Raw genomic sequence first — 15,950 nt, 5'->3', positions numbered from 1 at the left:
AGATGAAAAGTGTGCAAGTTTCTAAGAAATCATTCCAACAGACTTCCCATTTCTAACTTGCCAGCTTCAAGAAAGGTTAAACAACCATTTTGGTAAAAACATATGTTTTTGAGAAAGAGATGCTGGGTCTATTTAAATAGGCGGGGTTACAAAAAGAATGATTCACACTGGAACTTTGTGTAAAATATCTTCTTTCCAATCTGAGGTCAAAACTGCATTATTACCCAGGAATTGCGGATTAACAAAGAACGGGTGACTAAGGTTTGACCTTGAACCGATAAAAGTTCCATTCTCATTGGATGCGCGTGTGTCGGGTGGGTGTGATTTTTGGAGTTTCCACAGGTATCATCAGCTCGTCTGCGGCTCCATTTCCATCTGCTCCTAATGGCACCCTTCTCAACGAAATCATCGATGAACCGAATATGCCTTCAAAGGTGAGGACAATCTAGTACTTTAGCTAATGATTCGCCTCTTCTCAATCCACTTCAGGAAAAATCAGGGCTTTAGGAGGCTAGGAAGTTCAAAGCCATTTTAGTTACTTGGATTGAAGTGAAGGCATTTTTACTGTTGGTGGATCATCCATTTTGCTTCGCTCATCAGCCACAGAAGCTACAGAAACCCTACAGTCGATTCAATGGGTTCAGAAGTCCAAGTTGGGTGACAAGGTCAGAGAAATTTCAAGGAGAGTTCTTTGCTTTATATTTTAACTCGAAGGCCCAAGAAGACACTGATTCTTGCTCAGCGTTCTCTGGGTTTCACTATAAACATGCCTCAATATTCAAATTCCGGGTACCCTTTTTTCTGATTTATTTTGTTCAAAAGCCCAGGAATCCCCAGAAGCCAAGACAGTGGAATCAAAGCTTCTAACTCAACCCACTTCTTTCCAAAATGCCCAGCGAACTAGAAAAGTGCCTCCATTTATCTAGATTTTTTTCTCATTGGAATGGTTTTTGTTAGTTCATTTGCCTAAACTCAAGATATCACGGAAAGTCTTACCCTGGAAAAAGTCTAGATCATCCATATCTAGCAGGAACTATCTGTTCCCTGCTCTTTATGCAGTAAGTTCTCGGTGATTGATAGACCGATTACGGATCCTTTTCCACATTCTCTCAGAAGCAGCGTGGCCTAATGGCTGGAGCACAGGCCTGGAAGTCAGAAGGACCTGGGTTCTAATTCCCTCTCCGCCACTTGTCTGCTATGTGACCTTGGGCAAGTCACTTCATTTCTCTGGGCCTCAGTTCTCTAATCTGTAAAATGGGAATTGAAACTGTGAGCCCCTTGTGAGGGACAGGGACTATGTGCAACCCCATTTGCTTGTATCCACCCCAGTGCTTAGTACAGTGCCTGGCACATAGTAAACACTTAACAAATACTATTATTATTCTCTAAGCTTTTCAAGATCATTATGGCCTCTCTCTCAACTGGCTTTCTGCTTCCCTATTTCACCTGAACCTGGGGCTAAAAGAAGCTCAGGCCAAACTCCATGGGAGCTCAAAAATGCATGAGGGTTGCTCAGTTCTGTACTAGTATCTGAGAGACAAACACAGAGTTCTCCACCTCTCCTGCTAAACCCCCTGGAAACGCTCTTTGCTTTGCTTTCCGGACGATCGGAGAAAGAGGTCAGCAATGGCTCTTCTGGGCATTTCCCTTTTTCGCCTTTTAATAGATTTTTCAAGTAAGTGTTCCCCTTAGAGACTCCGCAGGTATCCTAAACAGAAGCGTGTTTCCTCAGACATTGCCAATTTGGGCTGAAAATTCATTAAACTGTGCTCTAGCCCTGTGAATTCTCGGGGAATCAATCCACCTATCTAGAAACCCATTTTTGACCTGCTCTGCCACTGGAAAGCAGATGTAAACCCAAAGCTATAGGGTGAAGCTCAAGACAAGGAGAGCTTGCTTCTACTCTAATTAATCAATCAATTACATTCATGGAGTACTTATAGGGGGAAGAGCTGTGATAAGCGTTCATTCCTTCATGCAAGCGTATGTTTTAAATGCTTACTGTGGGCAGATCACTGTACTAAGCGCTAGAGAAAGTAACGTACAACAACAAACCGTGACAATCCCCGTCCACAATTAGTCCACAGTCTAGAGGGGTCGAGACGGGTGTCAATACAAACAAACAGACATCAACACAGTACGTAAAATTACAGATATAAGAGTTTAATAGGGTTAGTAGAATGATTCCTGCCTTCAGAGAGCTCACAATTTTGTCGGGGAAACAGATGGTAAATTATAGAGAGGAGGAAGTGCCTAGAGTACAGCCCTGGGAGTCAGAAGGTCATGGGTTCTAATCCCGGCGCCGCCACTAGTTGGCTGCGTGACTTTGGGCAAGTCACTTTACTTTTCTGTGCCTCAGTGACCTCATTTGAAAATGGGGATTGAGACTGTGAGCCCCATGTGGGACTCCAACCTGATTAGTTTCTATCTACCCCAGCGCTTAGTACGGTGTCTGGCACATAGTGAGTGCTTAACAAATAGTAGTAGTAGTATTAATAATAGGATATATGATAGGCATTTAAGTGCTATGGAGAATTGTGAAAACTTAGGTGTCTGGATGGTGTGAACTTGTCAATTGGTAGCAAGTTTCTCCCCTCTCGGGATCGCACCTGGAGAGTTTCCAGTATCCTACCGATCTCGGCTACGAGAGGGAGAGTCAAGCAGAGACCTACCCGTTCCATTCCTAGCTTGGGTAGTGTCTAACGAGCGGAAGGTAATCTGCTACAAGTCAAAACTCATCTGTGCTGGGCAGCAGCAGCATGGGAGAGTCGAGGGCGGAGACTCAAATTGACCGTGCGGAAGAAGGCATTGGTAAACAACGTCCTTACTTTTACCAAGAAAACTCCCTGAATCCACTACCAGACTGATTGTCGACAGAGGTGGGGCGTTCTGGGAGAGATCCGTCCATGGAGTCATTATGGGTCAGGGATGACTCTACGGCATAAAACGAGACAAGTAGGCTTCTCCTGTGAGCCCAACTGCCCCTTAGAATTCCCCTATCCAGCGACCTTTTCATCAGGAATGTTTCCCAATTCTCCCACCCAGACACTGAGGCCATTTTGGCGAAGGTTTATTCTGTCTCAGTCCTCGGAGAGGAAGGTTTAGTCTTTGGGCTTGTCTCAGTCGACGTTAATTCTCCTCACCAAAACCGCACCTACCTCAGGGAGAACTGTGGGAAAAAGCTTGGTTCCCACCCCCGCCACGAACTTCCCAACTGCAGGCTACTGCCAAACTCTTCCGTCTCTGGAGGGATCACATGACACAGCCCGTTTCCTTTGGGCCTACATGTGGCCTCCAAAAGGTCATGAAACTATTTATCCTTAGGGCCTTATATGTGGTTGACAGCCAAAATCGTTTTAATCCGAAACAGTTCTTTTGGGTAAGATCCAAAGCTCCTGGAAGCAATTGTCTTATTTTTTAAAGAAAAATGGGGTCTGTTAAGTACTTACTATATGCCAGGCAACGGATGAAGGGCTGGGGTAGAGACCAGATTCTCTGACCAATCCGACGGGAACCATCATCCAAAAGGTTTGCTTGGTGTGCGCTGATGGCCAAAATTGTTTTAATTCAATACAGTCCTTCTGGGAAAGTTCTGAAACCCCTAGAAGCAATTGTCTTCTTTTTTAAAAAGAAACAATGGTATCTCAAGTGCTTACTATATATACTTTTAATGGTATTTATTAAGCACTTACAATGTGCCAAGCACTCTACTAAGTGCGGGGGTAGATACAAGTTAATCAGGTTGGACACAGTCCCTGTCCCACAAGGGGCTCACAGTTTTAATCCCCATTTTACAGATGAGGTCACTGAGGCACAAGGAAGTTAAGTGACTTGCCCAATGTCAGGAGAAAAGTGGCAAAGCTGGGATTAGAACCCAAGTCCTTCGAAGTCCCAGACCACTAGGCCATATGCCAGACACTGGATGAAGCGCTGGAGTAGAGATGAGATTCTCCAACCAATCCAATGGGAACTGTCATCCACGAGGCTCACTTTGTGTAGGCTGACAGCCAAAATTGTTTTAATTCAATACAGTTTTCTGGGAAAGTTCTGAAAAAAATACAGTATCTGTTAAGTGCTTACTATATGCCAGGCACCAAATGAAGGTAGAGACAAGATTCTAGGCCCCATCCGCTGGGAACTGTTCATCCAAAAGGTTGGCTCTGACCTTTGCGTTCAACCAAATCTATTTTCATTCAGGAGAAGGAAACCGGAGTTAGGAATGTGGTGTCAGAGGTGATAGAGGAGCAGGTGGTAGAATTCAGCGTCATCCTTTCCAATGAAGAGTTCACAGCAGCACTAGAAGATCCGAACTCCTCACTGTACCGGGACCTCACGGAAAAACTACAACTCCAGGTAAGAGGATCAGGAGCCCAGATCGGGTTGATCCATGAACCAATTTTAAATATTGGCACCTCTTATTTTCACCAAGAAAACTCTAGGGATACACTGTCGGAACGATTGCAGATGGACGCGGAGGGTTCCGGGAGAGTTGTGTTCATGGAGTCGCTTTGGGTCGGAAACGACTCGACGGCCCAAGGCAAGACAAGACCATCCACCCACTCCCCGCTGTTTTCTCGTAACGTCGGCTTGAGTTTTGCTTGAAATGCGCTGCTTGGTGACGGTCGTTGAGAAATTAAACCACAGCCGGATATTCCCATGGGTTGGCTGGCGGGGCCGTGTTACCCAACCATTGGATCTAAGGAGTTTGAGGCATTTCTCAGACTTCCTTTTCTTTTATGGCATTTGTTAAGCATCTACTATGTGTCAAGCACTGTTCTAACCAAATAGGAGATACTAGGGATCGAATCCAAGGTCCTGAATGTGCATTTATGTCCATTTCTGTAATTTTATTTATATTAATAGTTTCCCACTCTAGACTGTAAGCTCATTGTGGGCAGGGAATGTGTCTGTTACATTGTTGTATTGCACCCTCCCAAGTGCTTAGTACAGTGTTCCACACACTGTAAGCGCTCAATAAATATGATTGACTGACAGTCTGAAACTGAGTTACATCTCGCTCACCTTCTCTGGAGAAGAGGAAAGGGGCAAATATGTTCCTCTCTTTCTCCTGATGAAAGAGACACCTCTCAGGTGATGTTCAGAATAGCAGTCATTTCCAGAGAAAAACCATAATTTACCATACATTGGCATCCTGGTATTTATTGAACTGGTCCAGGGAAGGGGCTCTATTCTAATGATAATAATAATAATCACGACATTTGTTAAGCGCTTACTCTGTGATAATAATAATAATAATGATGATGATGGTACTTGTTAAGCGCTTACTATATGCCAAGCACTATTCTAAGCGCTGAATTAGATATAAAGTAATCTGGTTGTTCCTTGTGGGGCTCACAATCTTAATCCCCATTTTAACTGAGGCACAGAGAAGTGAACTGGCTTGCCCAAAGTCATACAGCAGACCAGGGGCGAAGCCAGGACTAGAAGCCACGAACCCTGATCCCCAAGCCCATGCTCTTTCCACTAAGCCATGCTGCTTTGTAATAATAAAAATAATGTTGGTATTTGTTAAGCACTTACTATGTGCTGAGCATTGTCCTAAGCACTGGGGTAGATACAGGGTAATCAGGTTGTCCCTCGTGAGGCTCACAGTTAATCCCCATTTTACAGATGAGGTAACTGAGGCACAGAGAAGTTAAGTGACTTGCCCACAGTCACACAGCTGACAAGTGGCAGAGCCGGGATTCGAACCCATGATCTCTGACACCCAAGCCCGGGCTCTTTCCATGAGCCATGCTGCTTCACTGCCTTAAGCACTGGGGTAGATATAAGATAATCGGGTTGCATACAGTCCCCGTCCCACATTACGCTCACAGTATTAATCCTCATTTTACAGAGAAACAAAATGACTTGCCTGAGGTCACCCAGCAGACAAGTGGCGGAGCGGGGATTAGAACCCACATCCTTCTGACTCCCAGGCCCAGGCTTTCTCCACGTGACGCCACTTCCTTTCACCCACTCCACAACAGGAAAAACAAGCAGGAGAATTTCTTAATCCAAAATTAATGAGACCATGGCATGGAGAGCCGCGAAAGAAATCCTGAAGGCCTCTCCAAGTCGCTCAAGGGACAGACATACCAAGAGAGACAGACACAAAGAACTAGAGAGGGACAGAGACACAGAGAGAGACACGCACAGATGTAGAAATCTGGAAAGGGAGAGAGAAACACATAGGAAATCAGAAAGATGCCAGGGAAAGAGTGATAAAATGAGACCGATACTGTGGCACAAAGGCACAGGGAGAAAATTTGCAGTGAAAGAGAAGAAGAGACAGGAGTCAAGAGGAGAACAGGAGCATAAGTGACTGTAGGGAGGGAGGACAAGTAAATATAATTAATCATTTATAATTATGGTACTGGTTAAGTTCTTACTTTGTGTCAAGTACTAAGTGCTTGGGTAGATACAAGGTTATGTTTGGACACATAGAGCTCACAGTTTTAGGAGGAGGGAATAGGATTTAATTCCCAGTTTCCAGGTGAGGAAACCAAGGCACGGAGAAGTTAAATGACTCACCCAAGGTCACACAGCAGACAAGAGGCAGAGCCGGGATTAATACCACTACCGGACTGTGTTCTTTCCACTAGGCCATGCTGCTTATATGGAGGACAAGGTGGGAGATTGATGGGAAAGAGAGCGAGTCAATAGGTTCATGAGAGGTAAAATGAGTAAGTAGGGGAACTATTCCTAATAGGTAGGGGAATTATTCCTAATTTATAAATATGAATAACTGATGGGTTCCTGCTAATCAATCAACGGTATTTATCGAGTGGTTACTGTGTGCAGTGGACTGTTTTAAGCACTTGGGAAAGTTCAATCTAACAGAGTTGGGAGGCCTGTTCCCAATTCCTTGGGAATTAGAGCACTATCAGTGAAGGGTGTCAGAGAGAATAGGCTGGCTCGGTCCCTTATTTCTTCCATCTGCTTCACAGACCTGCTGTCCACCCACCCCAAAGTCTGTTGGGCTGAATAACACCTCACAATCCCAGAGGAATGAACAGAAGAAATTTATTTTTGTTTCTGGTTTATTTGTTTTGTTTTTTTATGGTATTTAGGTGCTTACTGGGTGCTAGGCAATGCACTAAGCAGTGCGGTAGATGCAAGCTAATCGAGTTGGACAATGTCCTTGTCCCACATGGGGCTCACAGTCTCAATCCCCACCCCGAGATGAGACAACTGAGACACAGAGAAGTCAACTGATTTACCCAAGGTCACACAGCAGACAGCCCCGCCGTTCTTTCCACTAGGCCACGCTGCTTCTCATTTGTTATGGGTAAATTAAATAATTGAAAGAATGGCCATTTAATAAAATCTCTTAGTAATAAAATGAAAGCATCTGCTCCGGCCAGGGAGGGGATGGTATGTGGGGGTTCTTTGTGTGGGTGGACTTTGGAAAATTAATTAAATCCTACACTCCATCATTGGGAACAACAAAGACCTTCTTTATTCGGGCATTCCTACCAAAACGTGACATTTTAGAGCACAGTTTGGATAGAAAGAGATGGAAAAAGGGAGGAATAGAATGACATAACTTGGCCGCGGATTGGTTACACTGCAGTGCAGCTTGTTTTAAAAGTGGCACCGAAGAATTCCTCAGCAATGGTGTTATCTGTAGCTTTTTCTCAGGTAACTGGAGATGACCTCATTTCCATTACTTACCGAAAACGGAACGTGAAGTTCTTGAAAATTAACTCCCAGGCTTGTGCTAACGAACTAGGAAAGTGTCAGCGCAAAGTGTGTGAAACAAGCCTAAGGAGGCTTTGGGGCTTTCAAGACCTTCTTGAATGTGACAGAAATCCTATCGATCAATCGATAGCATTTACTCAGTTCATACTGAGCATTTGAAAAGAGCAGAATAAAGAAGATGTACATCCTTTGCCCATTAGGAGCTCAGATCCTGCCCTCAAGAAGTTTAAACTTTAGCAAGGAAGAAAGACGCTCCAGTGAATTACAGGTAGGAGGAAACAATAAAGTCTAATGACATATATTCTACTGTGTTATTTGTTAAGTGCTTACTATGTGCCAGGCACTGTACTAAGAGCGAGTGGAGTTTTCCAGAGTTCTCGTCAACTTTAAGCTGCAACTGTCCATTTCGAAGACAGAACTTGTCCTGAGTCAAACATTTGTCTGCCTCCGAGGGAAACAAACTGTTCACATTTCCCTAAAAACACAGCAGCCGAGAAATCACGTGGGCCTAATCAGGAATTAACGGGCACTGCTTTTTAGTCATTTAACTTCCATGATAGACTTAATGAGCAATTTGACATACATGGTGAGAGGGATGGGTTGCTATCACGGGGTGGCAATTTTTCTCAACTAGCAGCCAATGAAACACAATCTGTGCCTCTTCAGAGCATTTTGTCATGCATTATCATATTTTCCAGCACACAAGTTGGGGGTAAGGCCTATAAGCATTATTGATATGGCTAGCAGCACTGAATTAGTAACTCCACAGTTAGCGCTTCATGATCTGAAAGCTTCCCACAAGTTTCATTTAGTAAAATGAATCCAGGGTCCATGGTGCTTACTCAAACGATATCACGGTAGCCTGCTCGGGCAAATGTTTTTATTTTATGGTATCTGTTAACCACTATGTGCCAGGCACTGTGTTAGGGGCAGGGATAGATACAAACAAATCAGGTCCATGTCCCACATGGGCTCAGAGTCTTAATCCCCCTTTTACAGAGGAGGTAACAGAGGCACAGAGAAGTGATTTGCCCAAGGTCACACAGCAGACAAGAGGTGGAGGCAGGACTAGAAGCCGGGTCCTTCTGACTCCCAGTCTAGCCACTAGGCCACACTGCTTCTGACTCAGAACCACTAGCAGATGGATTCCCCCAAAAAACCAGAAACCACCCAGCTCATAAACCGTCATGGCTCTTGAAATAAGTGAGGTTAAGCCGGTCTCTTGGAGAGAGGCTTTCTAAGTGTGGCTCTGAGTTGTTCTAGTGATTTGATTAAGCCTGTTTTCACTGCATTCATCTTTCTCAGCATCTCCAATATCTTGTGTCTCATAAAAGTCAGATCTGGAGGCTATCAAAAACTCTTCTCTTTCCAGGGAAAGTGGATTTGGCTCATGTACATCCAAAGGGATATGGCTCAAACAATCAACTTCCTTAGAAACTCACTTTCCCGTGAACAGCCAGACCCATTTAATGCAGATGGTCCCATGTCTGGAAAGGGAACACATTTGCTTTCCAGAATTTGGAACCCCTCGTAGCGAGGGGTCAATTTCCAGTGGGATTGTGTGGGAGGGGTCTCCCCTTCCCCTCTATGTGGCCATAAACCCACCACTCTGTCACTTTTGATACTCAAGTTATCCCCGAAGACATACAGTTTTTTTTTTTAATTTCTGAGGTAGAAATTACCCTAGGGGCTCACGCTGGAGATTGGCCCTCCTGCTTGGCCGCTGCCAACCCAGGATTTCAAGATTTGCACCTCCAGATGACATGGGAAGCATCTAAGGTGCAGTTTAAAAACCCTACCCCCTTGGAGCTGCTCACTGGAGCTTGGAAAAACTCAACATTCCCTCCCTTCTCTTGTCCTGTGCTGTTGAGTCGCTCCCAACTCATCTCCCCCAGAATACCCCACCTCCATCTGCAATCGTTCCAGTAGTGTATCCTTAGAATTTTCTTGGTCAAAACACAGAAGTGGTTTACTTCTTCCACACAATCAACTTGAGTCTTGACCCTCGACTCTCTCCCACACCGCTGCTGCCCAAGTTTTGACTTGTAGCTGAATGTCTTCCACTCGCTAGCCACTGGCCAAGCCCGGAATAGAACGGACAGTCCTCTGCTTGACTCTCCCTCCCGTAGGTGAGACTGGTAGAGGACTGGAAACTCTCCAGATGCCGATCTGAGAGGGGGACGTCCTCCCGAGTGCTGTGATATCTCCAAGGCTGCTGTGCTTTCAGAAAAACACAACCCTGTAAGTTCTGATTTCCTCTAGGCTGTCAACTCATTGTGGGAAAGGAATATGTCTGTTCTATGTGATAGTATTCTCTCCCACGTGCTTAGTACAATGCTCTGCACCCAGTAAGCACTCAATAAATACAATCGACTGTCATTTAAAGAATGTAAATAAGAATGAAATGGAATCTACTCCTCCTTACCCTTCTACTTAGATTGTGAGCCCAGTGAGTAACAAGAAATATGTCCAACCTGATTATATTGTAATTACCCTAGTAGTTAGTACAGTGTTTGACACATAGTAAGCACTTAATACCACAATTATTTTTATTACATTATTATTTACCTTTCCTTGAAGCTAGGATATTTACCAAGATCCTCCCTAAAACCTATGAACTTCCCTGCAGCAGTTCTTTAGCCCCCATTTGGGACAGGGTCTGTGTCTTCGCTATTTTTTTCATCTATCCTAGGGCTTAGTTCAGTGCTTGGCACAAGTAAGAACTAAACAAACTTCACAGTTATCATTTCTACATCTTTCTTGACTCTCAAAGTTTAGCCTGATACTACTAATGAACTGCACTGAGCCTGGGACAGACATTATACAGGGTTAAGTAAGGTATTTCACCAAATTTATATTCCACAATATTGATTTCTTTCTCCAGATGCAAATAATATTTGAAAAACTTCCAGGTTTCAAAGAAATTCGTGTGATGGGATTTAGGTAAGTAAAAACTTAGTTTCTTCTACCAATTATTCTCATGACTCGCTCCCCATTACTGAATGGATTATAATCTTTATCGCATTTCATAGATGAGTCTCTTCCTCACATCCTAATGCCAGATTCCCAAATCTTCCCTAGGATTCTCTCAGCTGGAGTGAAAATGACTTGTTTCACAAGGATTAGGGAAGAAAGCAGATTGGGATTGCTTTATTCTCTCAGATGATTTGTAATAATTATAGAAAACTGTGGTATTTGTTAAGCACTTACTATGTGTCGAACACTGTACTAAGCACTGGGGTACATATAAGAAAATCAGGCCTCACAGCCTGAATCCCCAGTTAACAGATGAGGGAACTAAAGCCCAGATAAATCAAGTAACTTACCCATGGTAAAACAGCAGGTAAGTGGTGGAGCGGAGATTCGAACCCAGGTCCTCTGTCTCTCAAGATCACGCTCTTTTCACTGGGCCCCTTTGCTCCTCCGAATAGGAAGAGTGTGGACTTGAAAAGAAACAGGGTGATAAGTGGAGATCAGGAGGCTGCAGTGGGACGCAGAAGAGACTTTTTAATGTGCAGAAAACACATTCAAAAGGAGAAGGAAAAGAATGAGTGGAGAGTGAGAGGGTAAAGATGCTGCTGAGAGAGAATGAGGTGACGGAGTAAGTAATTATAAGAGTTGAAAGAGGATGGAATCAGGACTCAGGAGAGAGCCAGCAGGCAGAAGATGATAGAAAGAGAGAGAGAAAAAGAAAAGAGGGAGAGAGGGAAAGCTGGGGAAAGAGGAGAATGTGTTGCGAAGTCAAGAGAACACTGAGGAGGACAGGTCGGCATTAAGGAAAAGTTCACATATGATGGTCTCTATTTTACCAGTCAAGTAGTTGGGGAGATCATCAAGGGTTAGATGAAGCACAGAGGTAGCAGGTGAAAGTTCGAAGGTCTACAATAGGTGGTGGAGTTAGAGGGCTGGAAATTTGATTGGGAAGATTTAGTGCTGCTGGTGAGAGATCATTTACAGCTGTATAAATTGGTCTCTAAAGATCAAGCTGTTTCAGTCCAGGTGTTTCTCTAGGCTATAAGCTCGTCTCTGCACTGTCAGCTCATCATGGGCAAGGAACAGGTCTGCTAATTCTGTTGTGTTGTACTCTCCCAAGCACTTAGTATAGTGTCCTGCACCTAATAGGTGCTCAATAAATATGATTGACTGAAGGATCTCAAAATAAACATGTTCATTGACTTTATGATGAAACTACCTCCCTTCCCACCCCCCACCCATATATGTCTGTTGGTATAGGCCTAGGGAGATTCTTGAAAAGGAAGCCCTGTCTTCTTGACAGGATAGGTGAAAAATATGTCTAAAAAAACTTCTTGCACCGACTACTTTTTTTAGCATCCTAGGTAAAGGATATTTTGGTGTCAAATTTAGGGTGAAGCAGCAAATACCATGGACTGCCCAAAAAACAAATGGATTTTAGAGCAAATTAAGGCAAAGTTGTCTTTGGAAGGCCAAATAACTAAGCTAAGCTAGTTTTCTTGGCTGGCTTCCCTAAGCTGAGGCAACCAGTTGCTAAAAAAGTAGAGGTGAATGACAAAATAGGTGGGGTGTCACCACTACTTCCTGTTGTCTGGACAGAACCACAGGGCCCAAGAGGCTACAATTCCTGATCCTGGGATAAGTCTTCCAGGCTAAAATCCTTTTGGGAGTGAACTGCTTAATATACGCTCTCCACAGCTCCACAGTTTCAGGATGCGAGTCATTCCTTCACAGACACAGTGACTCTTATAACTCCTAGAGTATTTCCTGTCCCAGCCAGAGGCCTAATGTTGAATATTTACTTGAGGAAACCACAGAAGAAACAGAGAGACATGGCATTGGAGAGAGAGAGAGAGAGAGACTGACAGGAGAGGGAGAGAAAAAGAGGGGGTGTGAGAGGAAAAAGGAGCCACAGAGATAGATGGGTAGAGAAAAAGAGACAGGACACTGGAGAAACAGGAGAGGGAGAGAAAAAGAAGGTGACTGAGAGAACAAGGAAAGAGAGACAGAGGTAGGGGGTAGAGGAACAGAATGAGAGAGACAAACACGAGAGGGAGAGATAAAGGGGGAAGGAGAGACAGAGGTAGATGGGACTGAGGGAGATGAGCAATTGAAATTCAGAAATTTCTCCCGCCTTAGTTCAAAAATCATTTTGGCTGTGATTACCATAAGAGGAGCTCCAAGTTGTCCACCAGAAATAGTTGGTAGATTTTAATCTTAACTCATCTGTGTCCCCCCAAGTAATGGAGACAAGGCAAAGGAAGAGTGATGGGAGTGGCATATTTGCCTCCGTGGATTCAGCAATAAAGATACAGGGCTCTTGGTCACAACCATTTATGCACATTTCTTCTTTTCCTTTGGCAAAACTGCACTTTTCCCACCTCCTGTGATGAAATGAAGACAGAAGAAGGAAAGAGATGGGTAATTTGCTTTCATTCATTTCATTTCGGATTGTAGTAGGTGACAATAATTATGGTATTTGTTAAGTCCTTACTATTTACCAAGTACTGTACTAAGTTATGAAGTGGATACAAGTCAAGCAGGTCAGACAAAGGCCCTGCCCCACATGGGGCTCACAGTCTAAGGGGGAAAGAGAACGTATTCTTATTATTATTAATGATTATAAGAGTAATAAATTGTGGTATTTGTTAAGTGCTTACTATATACCAAATACTGTATTAAACACTAAACACTGATACAAGATAATCAGGTCCCACATGGGGCTTACAGTCTAAGTAGGAGGGATCCCCATCTTACAGATGATGAAACAGAGAAGTTGAAACAGCATGGCCTAGAAGAAATAGCATGGGCCTGGGAGTCAGAGGTCCTGGATTCTAATTCTGACTCTGCCACTTGCCTGGTGTGTGACTCTGGGCAAGTCACCTCTCTGTGCTTCAGTTCCGTCATCTGTAAAAATGGGGATTAAATCCTACTCCTTCCTACCCAGTCTGGGAGCTCCATGAGGGACAGGACTGTGTCCAAACTGATAACTTTGTAGAGGCCCCAGTGCTTAGAACAGTACTTCTAAGGAGTCAGAGGTCTTAGGTTCTAATCCCGCCTCCGCCACTTGTCAGCTGTGTGATTTTGGGCAAGTCACTCGACTTCTCTGGGCTGCAGTTCCCTCACCTGTAAAATGGGGATTAAGACCGTGAGCCCCATGTGGAACAACCATTACCTTCTATCTACCCCAGTGCTTAGAACAGTGCTTGGCACATAGTAAGCCCTTAACAAATACCATCGTTTCAAGCGCTTAGTAGAGTGCTCTGCATACTGTAAGCACTCAATAAATACAATTGAATGAACTCTGAAAACAATAGGTATTCATGGATTTTATTTTTTAAGGCTATTTTCACGCTACATTGTACGTTCCTGAGCTCTTAGTAGCGAGCTCTGCCCACAGTAAGCACTCGGTAACTACGATTGACTGTGTGACTACAATTGTGCAAACTGTATCGCCAAGAATGTAAGTAACTAATTTGCTACATCATTGGAAAGGTTGTTTGGATTTTGGAGATGTTTTCAGCTCTGCTGTGGTTTGGTTCTACAATCAAAGGTTGGTTTGGGCTCCCATAACTAAATGTTGAAATAATGAACTGCTGAATCTCTTCCAATTGATTGAGTGGCTATCAATTTAATAGGTGTACCTATTAAAAAATAATAATAACTGTGGTATTTGTTAAGCATTTACTGTGCCAAGTTCTGAATTAAGCTCCGGGCAATCAGATCAGACCCAGCCCCAGCCCCAGCCCCAAATGGGGCTCATGGTCTAAGAGGAAGAGAGACAGGTATTTTATTCCTATTTTACAGGTGAGAAAACTGAGGCACAGACAAAATAAGTGACTTCTCCAAGGTCACACAAAAGGCAAATGCCAGATTTGGAATTCGAACCCAGGTCTCCTGACTTCCAGCCCTGTGCTCTTTCCACAAGGCCGTATTGGTCTGTTTATATCTTTGGGCTATAAGCTCATTGTGGGCAGGGAATCCAGTTATATTACCTCCAAAGGAATGGCAGGAAGGGAAAAAGGGGGAAAGACAAATCGATCAGTCAATCATATGTATTGAGCGTTTCCTCTAGACCGTAATCTTGTCGGCAGGGAATATGTCTACCAACTCTGTTATATTGGACTGTCCGAAGCACTCCGCAGCCTGTAAGTGCTCAATCAATACAGCTGATGGATTACTGCATGCAGAAACAGTACTAAGCGCTTGGGAGAGTGTGGTATAACAGAGTTGGCAGACAAGTTCCCTGCCCACAGCGAGCTTTAACATCTAGAGGGGGATGCAATTCCTCTGGTGGTTTTTTTGTGTTTTCCTTGTGTCATGGTGTTGGGTGAGTGCACAGACCAGTAACGGCAGTTTCAGAGGCCGTATAATGTAAATCCAGTCCAGAGTGGCTCCGTCTTCCATGGAGGATGGAGAGGGGTGGCCGCTTGTAATGGACGGGCTGCTTCTCGTCTTCCCCCGTGACCCGCAGTCGGAGCAGCACGGTCGTGCGCCACGCAGTGATCTTTGCAAGGGAGAGCTCGCAAAGAGGGCAGATCGGAAAGGATCCCACGCCCATTGGCTCCAACCAAGTGGAAAGCGAAAGGAGTCCCCCTGGGGTCAAGGAGGACGACGAGGTCCCGGTCATTAAGCTCACGGAGGCGGATCTCCAGCAGCTGATCACCATGGCGTTAGAGGAAGAAAAGACTCAGACGCTGGATTTGGGAACAGTTGAGTTTATCGAAGGTTAGTTATCCCTGGTCTTTTGGGTAATTTCATGGATTCAGGCTCATTCTAAACATCCATGAAGTCATTCACTCAATCCTATATTGAGTGCTTACTGTGTGTGAGGCACTGACAACTGGCAAGTTGAGGGGTTTTTTAATTGTATTTATTAAGCACTTACTATGGGCCAGCACTTTACTGAACGCCAGGGTGGTTACAAAAAATCTGGTTGGACACTGTCCATGTCCCACATCACAGCCTTAATCCCCATTTTACAGATGAGATAACCGAGGCACAGAAAAGTTAAATGATTTTATAATCATAATTACGACATTAGTTAAGCGCTTACTATGTACCAGCCACTGTGCTAAACACGAGGGTAGATTCAAGCAAATCCGGTTGGACACAGTCCCTGTCCCACATGGAGCTCCCAGTCTCAATCTCCATTTTGCAGATTGAGGTAACTGAGGCACAGAGAAGTAAAGTGACTTGCCCAAAGTCACACAGCAGGCAAGGGGCAGAGCCGGGATTGGAATCCAGGTCTTCTGGCTTCCAGGCCTGTGCTT

The 15,950-nt window shown here is 44.3% G+C and overlaps 1 protein-coding gene across 1 annotated transcript in view; it reads left to right on the top strand.

Annotated features, from left to right (window-relative positions):
• The window catches only part of IMPG1 (interphotoreceptor matrix proteoglycan 1), a 58,754-nt gene that overhangs the window by 12,373 nt on the left and 30,431 nt on the right, over positions 1-15,950 (top strand). The window contains exons 6-10 of the mRNA XM_039914864.1: positions 334-434; positions 4,204-4,353; positions 10,589-10,647; positions 13,078-13,098; positions 15,152-15,405. Coding sequence (XP_039770798.1) covers positions 334-434; positions 4,204-4,353; positions 10,589-10,647; positions 13,078-13,098; positions 15,152-15,405 — 585 coding nt within the window. The remainder of the gene's footprint in view (positions 1-333; positions 435-4,203; positions 4,354-10,588; positions 10,648-13,077; positions 13,099-15,151; positions 15,406-15,950) is intronic.

Source organism: Ornithorhynchus anatinus, chromosome 19 (genome assembly GCF_004115215.2).
Source record: "Ornithorhynchus anatinus isolate Pmale09 chromosome 19, mOrnAna1.pri.v4, whole genome shotgun sequence".
Taxonomy (NCBI): domain Eukaryota; kingdom Metazoa; phylum Chordata; class Mammalia; order Monotremata; family Ornithorhynchidae; genus Ornithorhynchus; species Ornithorhynchus anatinus.
The sequence above is the reverse complement of the archived record's forward strand: the minus strand, read 5'-3'. Positions and strand labels throughout refer to the sequence as shown.